The 13501-nt window shown below is 40.9% G+C and overlaps 1 protein-coding gene across 1 annotated transcript; it reads right to left on the bottom strand.

Moving 5' to 3' along the window:
• Positions 1–648: 648 nt before the first annotated feature.
• FUNDC2 (FUN14 domain containing 2) lies at positions 649–13396 on the bottom strand. The gene is made up of 5 exons (XM_053917332.1): positions 13230–13396; positions 9412–9550; positions 8383–8458; positions 3866–3997; positions 649–1163 (listed from the first exon to the last, which is right to left on the bottom strand). Exons 1-5 carry the CDS (start codon positions 13360–13362, stop codon positions 1086–1088), a joined length of 558 nt encoding a protein of 185 aa, XP_053773307.1. The 5' UTR covers positions 13363–13396; the 3' UTR covers positions 649–1085.
• Positions 13397–13501: the final 105 nt, after the last annotated feature.

Genomic DNA, 13501 nt, shown 5'->3' with positions numbered 1-13501 from the left:
TTTTATTTTAAAGAATTAAGTCTAAGAGTCAGAGTCATCATGAGACAGGTTACAATTCATGATGTAAATAATTTATTTTACATGCGCTATTGCCACCATTCTCAATTCTGAAAACCTAAAATGCTATCTCTTTAAAACTCTGGTTCAAATGTTATGTATTTTATGCTAACTGGATAAAGAAATAGAATTTGCAGAGGAGCTATGACCATCCAATGATTTGACAAGTAAAGAATACTTCGTATTTCAAAGCTTAAAACCTTTTTTATGAAATAATCCAAAAGCTTCTTCCTTCTCCCACCTAAAAGTCACTTCTTTTACCATAAATAAACCCTTTGGGAAGAGACATGAGCACTATCCTGTGTGGTGGAAACCCCCACCTCCGGAATAATATATCTTAATGCCCTGAATGATTAAGTCTGACTATCCAACGATGCACCTATTGGTTGATTTCCCTAAAGATTTTCCCACCAAACACAGTATCTTCCGTTCAGCATATATACCTTTAGCACAAGTTCATTCTATATTCATAATTTTTCAGTTATAGTGCTTATGCCACTATTCTGTCAGGATAATTTATCAGGTATAAATATCTTTTTCTAAAATCTAAAACCAACTAAAAAGGAAAGTAGACACCAAGATACCAAAATCTTTCATGCTTAAAGGCAAATGTATTCAGTTCCTTTCCATGCAGCATATAATATGGTATCTATGCACTTGTTATGCCTTTTCCAAATCGTTTGGGACCACTTTTGAGGATCCACTCATCCTCCACCATAAGCCATCTTGCAGTATGTTCTAGTAAGTATCTTACGCAGGGGGAAAGGAACATTCTTGCTGACCTACAGACTAGTCAAATGGGGAGTGTTCTGGGAGGAGAGTTAATGTCTATTGTCTCTTCCGTTGTTGTCATGAGGCCCACAGTAGGGCCGTATCAGTTTGTACCACCACATGCCTACAGAAGCCGTTCAGATATGCTGCAGCAGGGAGGAAGGCACAGGAGAAGAGGAGGAAGAGGAGACTCGATGTCCTACGATGGAGTGAAGAGGCTGCTAGTTGGAAAAAGCAGGAACAATGAGTCGTCCTCCTTAGGATGCCATGCCAAGCAGAAAGCCTCCAAAAAATCCTCCAGTCACTAGAACGTTCTTCTTCACAAATGACACCACCTATGAACAGAAGATAGCACAATGGGCTATTTTACTAAGGATATTAGTATTAGAAACCATCCCTATTATCTCTGTAATCCTGACAATGTGGATACCCTCATGTGTTGTTTGGACTTTAGCCACAGGGCAATACTAGCCATGAACAGACTAACATGTGACAATGACCCCTGGCTGCTGTGGGGAGCCCAAAAGGAAGCAGGTGAGATGACAGGTCTTTGGATCAAGGTGGTAATGGAGCTGCTAGTACACAGCGATCAAATTCAAGTGCTGTTTTCGGGGCAGGACTCTGTGTAACCAGGTAATGGCCACATGGGGGCTGAGGAGAAGTCAAAGGCAACACAATGGATTCCCTCTTAAGTGACAGAGCTAAGAAATACGCCGAAAAGTTCATGCAGGCACAGGGAAAGACAAAGTTCTCGGGGGCAGTTATGGGGAAAGAGTAAAGCTGCATTCAATAAACTGGTTACAGAGGCGATTCATGATTTCCAATTTTACTCCTTCCATTTTCTATACCTCCTCTCCAGTGGAGGCTCTTCACTCTAAGGTCTCGCCTCCAAATTTCTCCATATATTCATCCTATCCATTCGTCTGTCCACCTATCCACCCACCCCCTCTGAGACCTCATCTCAAGTAGATGCTCTCAATTCTTATTCTCAATACTTCACATCACAGGACAATTAACAGGAGAAGTCCTTATTTTCTTAAATTCCCAAAGCCTCCAAACTCCTATAAAAGTTTCCACTCATCTGAAACTCAGAGAATATACTCAGCACCCTTTGGCTCCCATGTCCCTACTCTATAATCTTCATTTCAGAGAGAACTTTCTTCCAAGTACAACCACCACCTTAGAAGGCGTTCATAGGGACAACACATCTGGCATTCTAGCCTAATCATTTCTTCAACTCAAGTACAATGACCTCATCATCCAACCATTTAAAGCCACTCACATCCTGACCTTCCCCTGACCTTTTCCACATTCTACTCCATCCTCCTGGGAACCTCTAGCCTCCTCACTCCCACTGAGCCTCTTTCCCTCTTTCCCTCCCTCCCCTCTCTCTAAAAAAATAAGAAATATGTTTTAAAGAGAAAAGAAATACAGAAATTTGTGGAATAGACCAATTCCAAACCTTTTGGTTAGTTTATAACAAGTTCCCCCTGTGAGTCAACAGTTAGTTCTAATCAAACATTAACCTTATCATGAAAGACGTTTTCAACAATCATCTTTTACTTTTGTAACTGTTTGAATAACAAAGTTTTGGCAAAATGAGAAACGTATAACTTTTGTAACCTGAGCTTGAAGAAGATGGATAGAAGAAGGGAAGGAAGGGGAGGGACTATCTGTGATCCTGGGCCCTGAAAAATGCCACTTTCCACTCTGCGTAAAGGACCACCTTTAGCCAACCATTCGCCACCACATAAACTGTCATCCTGTACTTGGTGGAGCTCTTGTTCAGGATTTTTCTAGTCTGCTAAGTCATTTACCACTCATCTGCTTTCCAACTCCCCAATATTTGCTGACATTTGTTGTCTACTGGTATTCCTCTCCTGTGCTTTTGTTCCTTGTGGGCTTAATGAATTTTATTTTGTTTATATTTCAGAAGGAAGCAGAGATAAATGCATGTGTTTAATCTGCCATGTTTAACCTAAGTTCACCTACTAACACCTATTCTATCTGATTATACGACTTCCTCCTTTCATGGCTACTGGAGTGTGAATGCCTCAAACCAAGGGGGAGGGTGGAGGTGGGGGAGGGAGGGGGGTTCAGCTGGGGTAGGGTGGAGGGATGGGGAGAAAAGGCACACAACAGTAATGGAATAACAACAAAAATTAAAATTAAAAAAATAAAAGAACAAGGCCTATTTCAATCTACCCTTAAATCAAAAGTCCCTCCTCTTTTCTCTGTGAATCCAGAACCCCATTGCTCCGGCTATAAAAGGTGCCAGCAACCTTGATGCTGCTTTATTTCCCTCAAGTTCACGGCACTTATGTGTTTGGGACATTTGACATATTTCTAAAGGTAATAAAGCAGCAGCAAAATGCATCCTTTTAAAAAGGAAAAAATTTCCGTTTCTCCTGTGCCAGCCAATACAACCTAACTTGCTTTTTATGCATTAGACCAGGAGTTAGCAAACTACACCCCATGGGCCAAATCCAGCTGGCTGCATGTTTTTAAATAAAAGCCCACTGCAACAGAACTGCACTCAGTTGTCTACATATCATCTATGGCTATTTTCTTGCTACACAGTGTAGGTCAGTAGTTGTAAGAGACAGCACGTGGCTTATACAGCTAAAATTATTTACCATTTGGCCTTTTACAAAAAAAGGTTGCCAACCTGCGGGCTCGACATCCCACTAGTTCTATGCAGGACAAGTAAAGTACGGACATTTCAGAGATGTGTATGGATATAAAATGATCATATTGGCTATACAATCTGCATCGTTATCCTCCCGCTCGCTGCACTGTCCCCATCCCCACAAGAACCAGTTCAAGAGATGACTGACTCACATACGTGCATATATCACTCTGCATTCTCACTCATTGACAAGTCACCAAACACTTCAATTACCGAACTTTTAAAAAACATCTCTGAGGTGAAGCTGTTCTTTCCAAATCTAGCAAGTAGGTGTATCTAGCCCCATTTTTATACATACAAAATTGTCTGCACTCTTCACACACTTCACGTAAACAAAACCAGTCTCACCTCCTCGGCTTTGCTTTTCACCTCTGAGGGTAAGTGGTTGCTCTTACGGATCTTCAGCTGTTCCTTGGCTCTCTTCATGTCCTTCTCTACGCGTTGCCAGTCAACTTTGATGTACCCGGTATGGTTTGCAACCTATAGTTTCAACATCAGCAAGAAATAAGGAACATGGGCTTGTTGTTTCTTTTTGTCAGGATAAATCACTGAAGTACATTATCAAAAACCCTTCTGACTTTCCATTTTTGGAGACATTTGACATCCAGTTCTTTTGACAATGACATTACTCAACATCGTGCAAGGCCCTATGTCTGATGCCAGAAATCAATAAATTGACTCTCATTGACTGCTGACAATTCTTCTATTTTATTTATACTCTTACCCCTCTCTAAAGTTTTAAATTAGCTTTAAAAAATAAAATGATAAAAAATCAGAATTGGAAGTCAAGATGAAAGAGTGCCCTGTCTGGTGTGGCTCAGTGGACTAAACGCTGACCTAAATTCCCAGTCAGGGCACACGCTGGGGTTTCAGGCCAGGTCCCCAGGAGAGGGCGAGAGAGAGGCAACTGATTACTGTTTCTCTCGCACATCATGTTTCTCTTTCTCCCTCCTTACCCCTCTCTCTAAAAATAAATAGAATCTTTTTTAAAAGACATAAGGTTAAAAAAAAAACTTTACAGCCAACGTAAGTCTGAGTTTTTTTTTAACACAGCAAGGCTGTCAGGTAGTAATTATGACTGCTTTAGAAAATGTAGCACATGGCCCCACAGAGATTTCTCACAAACGACTTCATATAAGGGGTACTGGGAGAAGTACACCCAAATATAACTATAGAAAATGCCTATTTCCCTTGGCAAAGATGGCAGGCACAAACACTAAAATTCAGCTAAAATAATTTCATCGAGAATGTGTGAACTGGAGAAAACATTCAAATATGCAGTTTTCTGGTGGATTAGTACTATCCATGGAACCAAGAAACTGATGACAGTCTATCAATCAATCCTCCATCAATATCACTTCTCTCCACTGAATTTTTGTTAAGTCATATCTACCTAAATATCTCTAAATATCTAAAGCTCTTCTCCTGCATTGCTGCTCTTCCTCTAGTCCAGGGGTGTCAAACTCATTTTCACCAGGGGCCACATTAGCCTCCAAAGGGCTGAAATAATTTTAGGACTGTATAAATGTCACTACTCCTTAAGTGTTAAGGAGTTGAAATTACATTCGGCCCTTTGATGGCAACCACGAGGCTGATGTGGCCCCCGTGAAAATGAGTCTGACACCCCTGTGTCTAGTCTCTATTTTAGTTAATGGTACCGCCAACTAAGTTACCCGAACCAGGCTGGAGAAATTATTTGCAATATATATAATCAACAAGACATTAATATTCATACAAACAAGCTGGTAAGGAGCTTCCAGCCAAGATGGAGGCATAGGTAGACACACTGTGCCTCCTCACAACCAAAACAAGGACAACGACGATTTAAAAACAAAAAACAACCAAACTGACAGAAAATCAAACTGTATGGAAGTCCAACAACCAAGGAGTTAAAGAAGAAACATTCATCCAGACCGGTAGAGGGGGCGGAGATGGGCAGCCGGGTGGGGAGGACTCGCTGTGTGGCGGCAGCTGGCAGACCCTGCGGCCCCACATTCCCGCACAGATAAACCGGGAGGAACAGTGGGAGAGTGAAGCAGACCGTGCAACCCAGGGCTCCAACGCTGGGAAATAAAGCCTCAAACCACTGATTGAAAACACCCATGGGGGTTGGGGCGGCAGCAGGAGAGACTCCCAGCCTCACAGAAGAGGTCATTGGAGAGACCCACAGGGGCCTAGAGTGTGCACAAGCCCACGCACTCAGGAATCAGCACCAGAGGGGCCCAATTTGATTGTGGGAAGCAGAGGGAGTGACTGAAATCCACAGAGGGGAGCAGGCGCCATTGCTCCCTCTCGGACCCTCCCCCACGTACAGCGTCACAGCGCAGCCACCAGCCTTACCCCACCCCCGTGAAACCTAAGGCTCCGCCCCTTACGTAACAGGTGCGCCAAGACAAAAAAAAAAAATGGCCCAAATGGAAGAACAGATCAAAGCTCCAGAGAAAATACAACTAAGCAGCGAACAGATAGCCAACCTATCAGATGCACAGTTCAAAACACTGGTAATCAGCATGCTCACAGAATTGGTTGAATTTAGTCGCAAATTAGATGAAAAAAATGAAGGCTATGCTAAGAGAAACAAAGGAAAATGTACAGGCAACCAATAGTGATGGGAAGGAACCTGGGACTCAAATCAATGGTGTGGACCACAAGGAGGAAAGAAACATCCAACTAGAAAAGAATGAAGAAACAAGAATTCAAAAAAATGAGGAGAGGCTTAGGAACCTCCAGGACATCTTGAAACATTCCAACATCCGAATTGTAGGGGTGCCAGAAGGAGAAGAGGAAGAACAAAAACATGAAAACTTATTTGAACAAATAATGAAGGAGAACTTCCCTAATCTAGCAAAGGAAATAGACTTCCAGGAAGTCCAGGAAGCTCAGAGAGTCCCAAAGAAGCTGGACCCAAGGAGGAACACACCAAGGCACATCATAATTACATTACCCAAGATTAAAGAGAAGGAGAGAATCTTAGAAGCAGCAAGAAATAAGGACACAGTTACCTACAAAGGAGGGCCCATAAGACTGTCAGCTGATTTCTCAAAAGAATCCTTGCAGTCAAGAAGGGACTGGCAAGAAGTATTCCAAATCATGAAAGGCAAGGACCTACATCCAAGATTACTGTATCCAGCAAAGCTATCATTTAGAATGGAAAAGCAGATAAAGTGCTTCTCAGATAAGGTCAAGTTAAAGGAGTTCATCATCACCAAGCCCTTACTATATAAAACGTTAAAGGGATTTATCTAAGAAAAAAGAAGATAAAAAATATGAACAGTAAAATGACAGCCAACTCACAGTTGTTAACAACCACACCTAAAACAAAAACAAAAGCAAACTAAGCAAACAACTAGAACAGGAACAGAACCACAGAAATGGAGATCACATGAAGGGTTATCAACAGGGGAGTGGGAGGGGAAGAGAGGGGGGAAAGGTACAGAGAATAAGTAGCATAAATGGTAGGTAGAAAATAGACAGGGGGAGGGTAAGAATAGTGTAGGAAATGTAGAAGCCAAAGAACTTCTAAGTATGACCCATGGACATGAACTATAGGCGGGGAATGTGGGAGGGAGGGGGTGGGCAGAATGGAGTGGAGTGAAGGGGGGTAAATGGGACAACTGTAATAGCATAATCAATAAATATATTAAAAAACAGGGAAATGGGGGTGGGGGGAGGTAAAAGAGGGTAAAGAGGGGGATAAATGGTAATGGAATGAGACTTGACTTGGGGTAGTGAACACACAGTACAATTTAGAGAAGATGTAGTATAGAATTGTGCACTTGAAGCCTATATAATTTTATTAACCAGTCACCCCAATAAACTCAATAAAAAATTTAAAGTATAAAAAAACCCAAAACATTAATATTCATAAAAAGTGAAATTCTCCTAAAGATTGGTAAGAAAAAACCCACTAGAAAAATGGGTAAAGGAAACTAACAGAAGAAAGTGGCCAATAAAAGGAAAAGTTCAACTTCACAAGTCATTAAGGAAATTACAATTAATGTGCAACTATTAATTTTTATCAGATTGGAGGCAATTAAAAGATTGAAAATATCCAGCATTCATAAGGATGTGAGAAAATAGACACTCTTTTTTAAAAAAGATTTTATTTTATTTATTTTTACAGGGGAAGGAAGAAATAGAGGGAAAGAAATGTCAATGTGTGGTTGCCTCTTGCACACCCCAAACTGGAGCAGAAGCCATACTAGCCGGGGCAGAAAATAGACACTCTTATCCACTCTTACTGAGAGAGTTACCTATCAATTGGGAGATACCCTTAGGACTGAGGACAAGTGCACAAGGAAAGCCACGAGAGCAACTAAAGCTATCAGGTATCTAGAAATAAAATCGAAGCACAGATATACAGGAACTATATGGAAAAAAATCAATAGCCCTGGCTGGTATGGCTCAGTGGATGGAGTGCTAGCCTGTGAACCAAAGGGTCACTGGTTCGATTCCCAGTCAAGGCACAATCCTGGGTTGTGGCCAGTCCCCGGTAGGGGGCATGTTAGAGGCAACCACACATTGATGTTTCTTTTCCTCTCTCTCCCCCTCCCACCTCTCTCTCTAAAAATAAATAAAATATCCTAAAAAACAATAAAAGTCTATGCAAAGACATTAAAGAAGACCCTGTGAGGGATCTATAAGAAATATGTACTTATGTCCCCATTTTACAAATGACAAAATAAAATGCAACTAGTAATTGGTGAAGTTTGACTCAAAGGTCACTAGCATTTCAAATAGTACATGTAAACAAGTGCCAAGGCTGTTCTAGTGTAACAGACCCAGGACTGTATTACAGCTCCTCATACCACATCCCTACAGTCAAATGGAAATTCCAAACATCTAACAATGTTTCACATACAGACCTGAAGGAGAAAAAATCCTCCTCCCACAGCTGTTGCAGCCAACTTTCCAACCTTCTGGAATATGAAACCCGTACACCTACAAAAACCAAACCAACAAAAGACAAGTTGACAGGCTATCAGGTACATGGAAACAGTTGTGAGATATATGCATTAAGTATATAAATATTTTATATATATCAAATATTATTCAGCCATAAAAAAATAGAAAAAATTCTTACCATTTGCAACAACATGGATGGACCTAGAGGACATTATGTTAAGTGAAGTAAGTTAGAGAAAGGCAGATACTGTATGATCTCATTTACATGTGGAATCCTAGAAAAAGGGTTAAGAGGGCAAGGGGAGGGAGAATTGGAGGAAGGTACTCAAAAGGTAGAAACTTGCACTTATAAGACAAGTACGTACAAGGGATATAATATCCATGATATATAGGAAAGTTATTAAAAGAGCAAATCCAAATAGTTCTCATCATAAGAATTTTTTTCTTTCCTTTTCATTATGTCTATATGAAAGGATGGATGTTAACCAAATCTATTGTAATCATTTTACAATATATGTAAATCAAACCATCATGCTATATGCCTTAAAGTTATACAGTGATGTGTGCCAGTGATTTCTCAATAAAGCTGGGGTAAAATGAAAATAGATAATAACAGTACCAATCTTAGAGTTGTTGTAAGAAGAAAAAATATATATATTTTATAGATCGTATAGTATTATACACAATATTATATATTGTCACATTATGAATACATATACTATATAATATATATTATTACATATACTATATAATATTATATAGTATATGTAATAATATATATTATATAATTTTAAACAGTACTGGGCTTGTCGTAAAATCTACATGTGACCATTAAATGGCACTTAAACATGATGTTTAGATAAATGCTACACATTAAGTGATTTCACAGAAGTCAGTGTGCTTTTTATCGGTTAAAGAAAATGATTCCTATAACCGCAACACTAAACCATGTAAAAAAACAGACACTGGACATCTTTCACATTACTTACCATCCAGTGACACCTCCAATTAACAGCTGGGTTGCCACGCTATACTTTTCAGCTGAGGGCCCAGACTCCTGGCCGAACAGCTTGCGCCACCATGGCTGCTTTTTAGCAAGTTCTGCAAGGTCTAGTGAGTCAAAATTTCCTACAATAATTAAGATATTGAATAAGAAAATATTTACTTTTACAATAAATCACTACCATTCCCAACTAGATTAAGAGATTTTTTAAAAGGCAGTTATAGTAAAAACCTCCAAATATTATTCTAATTTAAATAGTAAATTAACTCTGAAATTCTGACTGGCAATTTTTAAAAATCAGACTAAAATCAACAGATAATATCTGTTCGAGGAAAAAAAAAAACCAGACAATAGAGAATCAATATTCTAGCCTTTCCTCTCAAATTTAAAAACAGCCAAGAGGATCTAGGAAAAACTGCTAGTAATTTTTAATAATACATCCTAAATGAAATGGATTTTCTTCCTTTTCTTCTCCTTTTCAGGAGTAACTCAATACTATTCCATAGCCCAGAAATTCACAAATTCTCAGTTATTATGAAGATCTCTAGTGATAATGAGGTAATGTTTCATTACGCTCTTACTAGTTACCAGAAAATGTGCTAAGCAATAAAAATGTGTATCTAATTAAATCCACAGAACAAGGTGCTATTTATTAATCCCATTATATAACTAAGAAATGGAAGCTCAGAAGTTATTCACCCAAGAAGGGAAGACTTAATAAAATAAAATGTCTAATCCCTTTTCTCTGTGGTAAGATAAAATAGGAATAAATTTAATGAAAGATGCACAAGACCCCTACACTGTAAAATAACAAAATACCAGACAGAAACTGAAAAATGACTGAATGAGATATATAATACATTTCTATGTTTTGCAAGACTCTATTTGTAAGATGTTCATTCTCTCCATATTGATCTATAGACTCAATGTCATCCCAATCAAAAAGCAGGTTTTTATCTAGAAACTGACAAACTGCTTCTAAAACTTATGGGGAGATGCAAAGGGCCTAGAGTACTGTTTCAGTTACTGTGGCTATACAACAAATTATCCCCAAAACTTCATGGAGCAAAACAATTGTTTATTATGCTCTCAGACTCGGTGGATCAGGAATTCAGACAGGATACGGCATCACAGCACGTGTTGCCTGATGTCTGGGGCTTCAACTGGAAGACTTACAGGTAGGGGTCTGGAATCATCTACCAGTCACACACACAGTCTGCCCCTGTATGTGGGTTCGTTTAGGCTTCCTTAAAGCATAGTGTCTAGGGTCAAGGGTAGCATGGTGTCTAGGGTCAACGGTGCCTGTCCCAAAGGAGGAAGTGAGAGAGCGAGGGAGTCCGAGTGGTGGGCAGAAGCTATATTACCATTTGAGACCTAGCCTCTGAAGCCAAGCAGTATTACTTCCACTGCACCCTGTTGCAGCAGTCACAAACTCCCCCTCAGATTCAAGAGGAACTCTGGACCCCATCACTCAGTGGAAGGGGTGTCAAAGCCACAATGGGAAAAAAAAAAGCATGTGGAATGGAAGATATTGCTGCAGTCATTCAGGAAAAGACAATGTGCCATAAGTAGCCAAAGCACTTTTTGGAAAAAAAGAACAAAGGTCAAGGGCTTTCAAGACTTACAAAGCTACCATATATGACACAATGTACACCTCACCTAAGGATACACAAACATATAAATGGAAGAGAACATAGAGTCTAGAAGTGGATCTATACATACAGTCATTTGATTTTCAAAACATAGCCCCCAGGTAATTCAGTGTGGGGAAAAAGTCTTTCCAAATTGAACAATGAAATAATTTTTTAAAAAAACACTTTTCAACAAATTGTGTTAGAACTATTAAGTATCTGAAAAAACAACCACCTCAATCCCCACCTTACATATATCTACAAAATATAATTCAAGAATTAATTCAAGATGTATTATAGATCCCAATTCAGCAGAATCAAAATATGAATGTAAGGAACTGGGCCTTCTATGGCCTTACAGGTAGTTAAATGAAAAAAAAATTCTAACATAATAACAAATTATATTAACAAATATTACTGCTATGTTGAAGGAACTCTCTCTGTGGGTTAAGTATCAATGAAGGGAAGAGTGAGTCTTGAGTTGTGCTTTCATGTAGTTTTACCAGGCCCCTTACTCAAAAAGAGCTCCAGTCAAAGGGGGGATCAAATTAGACATTTAGTTCACACAACTTGAGTCATTCAACAAACATACAAAGTACTATATAGACAAAAATAAGTCACTAGCCTTGCTTATGGGTATCAATGATCACAGTGTTATGTGATCATCACGAGGATGAAGATTGAAATTTCTCCAATTTCCTAGGGGCAAATACTTGGTCAACCTACACATTTTAAGTGAATAAAAGCAGTCTGTTTTGCAGGAAAATAATTATATTGTGTATTCCAACCCCTTAGTCACCTATATTCAGTGGTATGCTGGTAAATGTTTACAAACTGGTTTGGGGAGAGGGCTGATTTGTAGTGTATGCCAATTTCCATGGTGTGTTCATTCACTGTGTGACATCACTGAATTGTGACATCACTAAACAGAGTTTGGGAAGAGATGCTCAGTAGCGCTGCATACTATTGTCACCACATAGACACAATAAATGTAAATAGCCTTAAGAGTATAGTAATAGTAAAACATGGCAAACAAGTGGTGAGTTTTGAGTATTTTCACTGCTTTTTAAAAATTCCCCCCTCCCCCGACGAAATGCTTACTATTTAATTTTTCATGGTATTACAGTTGTTCCTGCTTTTTCTCCCTTTCCCCACTGCTACCCGGCCCCCCGCCAAATCAATCCCCATATTTTTGTCCGTGTCTAGGGGGTGTATGAAAATGCTCTTCGGTTAACCCCTTCACCATCTTTCATCGCGTCCCCCACTCTCCCCTCCGGCAGCTGTCCATCTGTTTCGTGTGTCTAAACATGCTTATTGATTTTAGAGAGAGAAGGCAAAGGAGGGAGAGAGAGAGGTAGAGAAACATAGATATGAGAGAGAAATATAGATGGGTTGCCTCTTGAACGCGCCCGGACCGGACCGGAACCGTATCCCATGCATGTGCCCTGACCAGGAATCAAACCCACAACCTTTCGGTTTCCCGGACGGCGCTCCAACCAACCGAACCACACCGGCCAGGGCCACTGCCTTCGTTTTAAACATAATTTATGCAATTTTAAGTTTACATAATTAAATTTTCGATGATGGCTCTGTTCAGTAATCAGTTCTTGTAAGCAAGTACTGAGTTGAATATAACCATGAAGCATTCAAAGAAGTAGGGTAAGAAGAACGATATAAACACGTGCTCCACTGCGCAATATATTATTGGAAATCTTTTGGCTAGTTAGACTAAATAAAAGACTATTTCAAAGTACCATCTAAAGTGTACTACTCTTTCAAAATCATCAATAGCGCCAGGGAAAGCGCCTCGCACGCAAACACTTGCCAGGGGTTTGTGATGAACGTCCAAAGTGATAAAGTAGCCGCCTTAGCCTCAACGTGCCAGAGCCTTCCGAGAACAGTGACGGAACGTCCCGGGGCTTAGGATTTTGGGGACGGCGCCAGAAGTCTGAGCCCAATAGGAGATAACACGCTGGGGCAGTTCGCCCCAGCCTGGCGCCTGACCTTGGCCGGACCCTGGGATCGGCAGGGCCGGGACAAAGCCTGGCCGCCCTCCCCTCCCCTGAGCTCTTTAGGTTCCCTGGGGACTCTGCGGGCGTGTGGAGCCATTCCCCGTGCGCAGCCCAGGAAGGCGCCTCCCCGCGGCGCCGGCGGCGCGCGCGCCCGTCCCTACCTTGAGTGGACACGGCCATTTCAGCGATCTCGTCTCGCGAGGACTCCCGCGGAGGCTCAGCGCCGTAGGACACTGAGTGGCGAGCCGTTTTCGCCGCAACCTGGCTTCCGGCACGTGGGGCAGATGTTTCCATTCCCAGGGCCGCAGCGGAAGAGGGCGGGCTGGACTCCCGGCAGTCACTCCCTACCCCCCCTCCCCCGCGCACAAGTGCGTCACAAGGCTCCCGGGGCGGTGTCACAAGCCCCAAGGCCCCGCCCAGCGTCTCCATCGAG

This window comes from Desmodus rotundus, chromosome X (genome assembly GCF_022682495.2).
Source record: "Desmodus rotundus isolate HL8 chromosome X, HLdesRot8A.1, whole genome shotgun sequence".
NCBI lineage: Eukaryota > Metazoa > Chordata > Mammalia > Chiroptera > Phyllostomidae > Desmodus > Desmodus rotundus.
The sequence above is the reverse complement of the archived record's forward strand: the minus strand, read 5'-3'. Positions and strand labels throughout refer to the sequence as shown.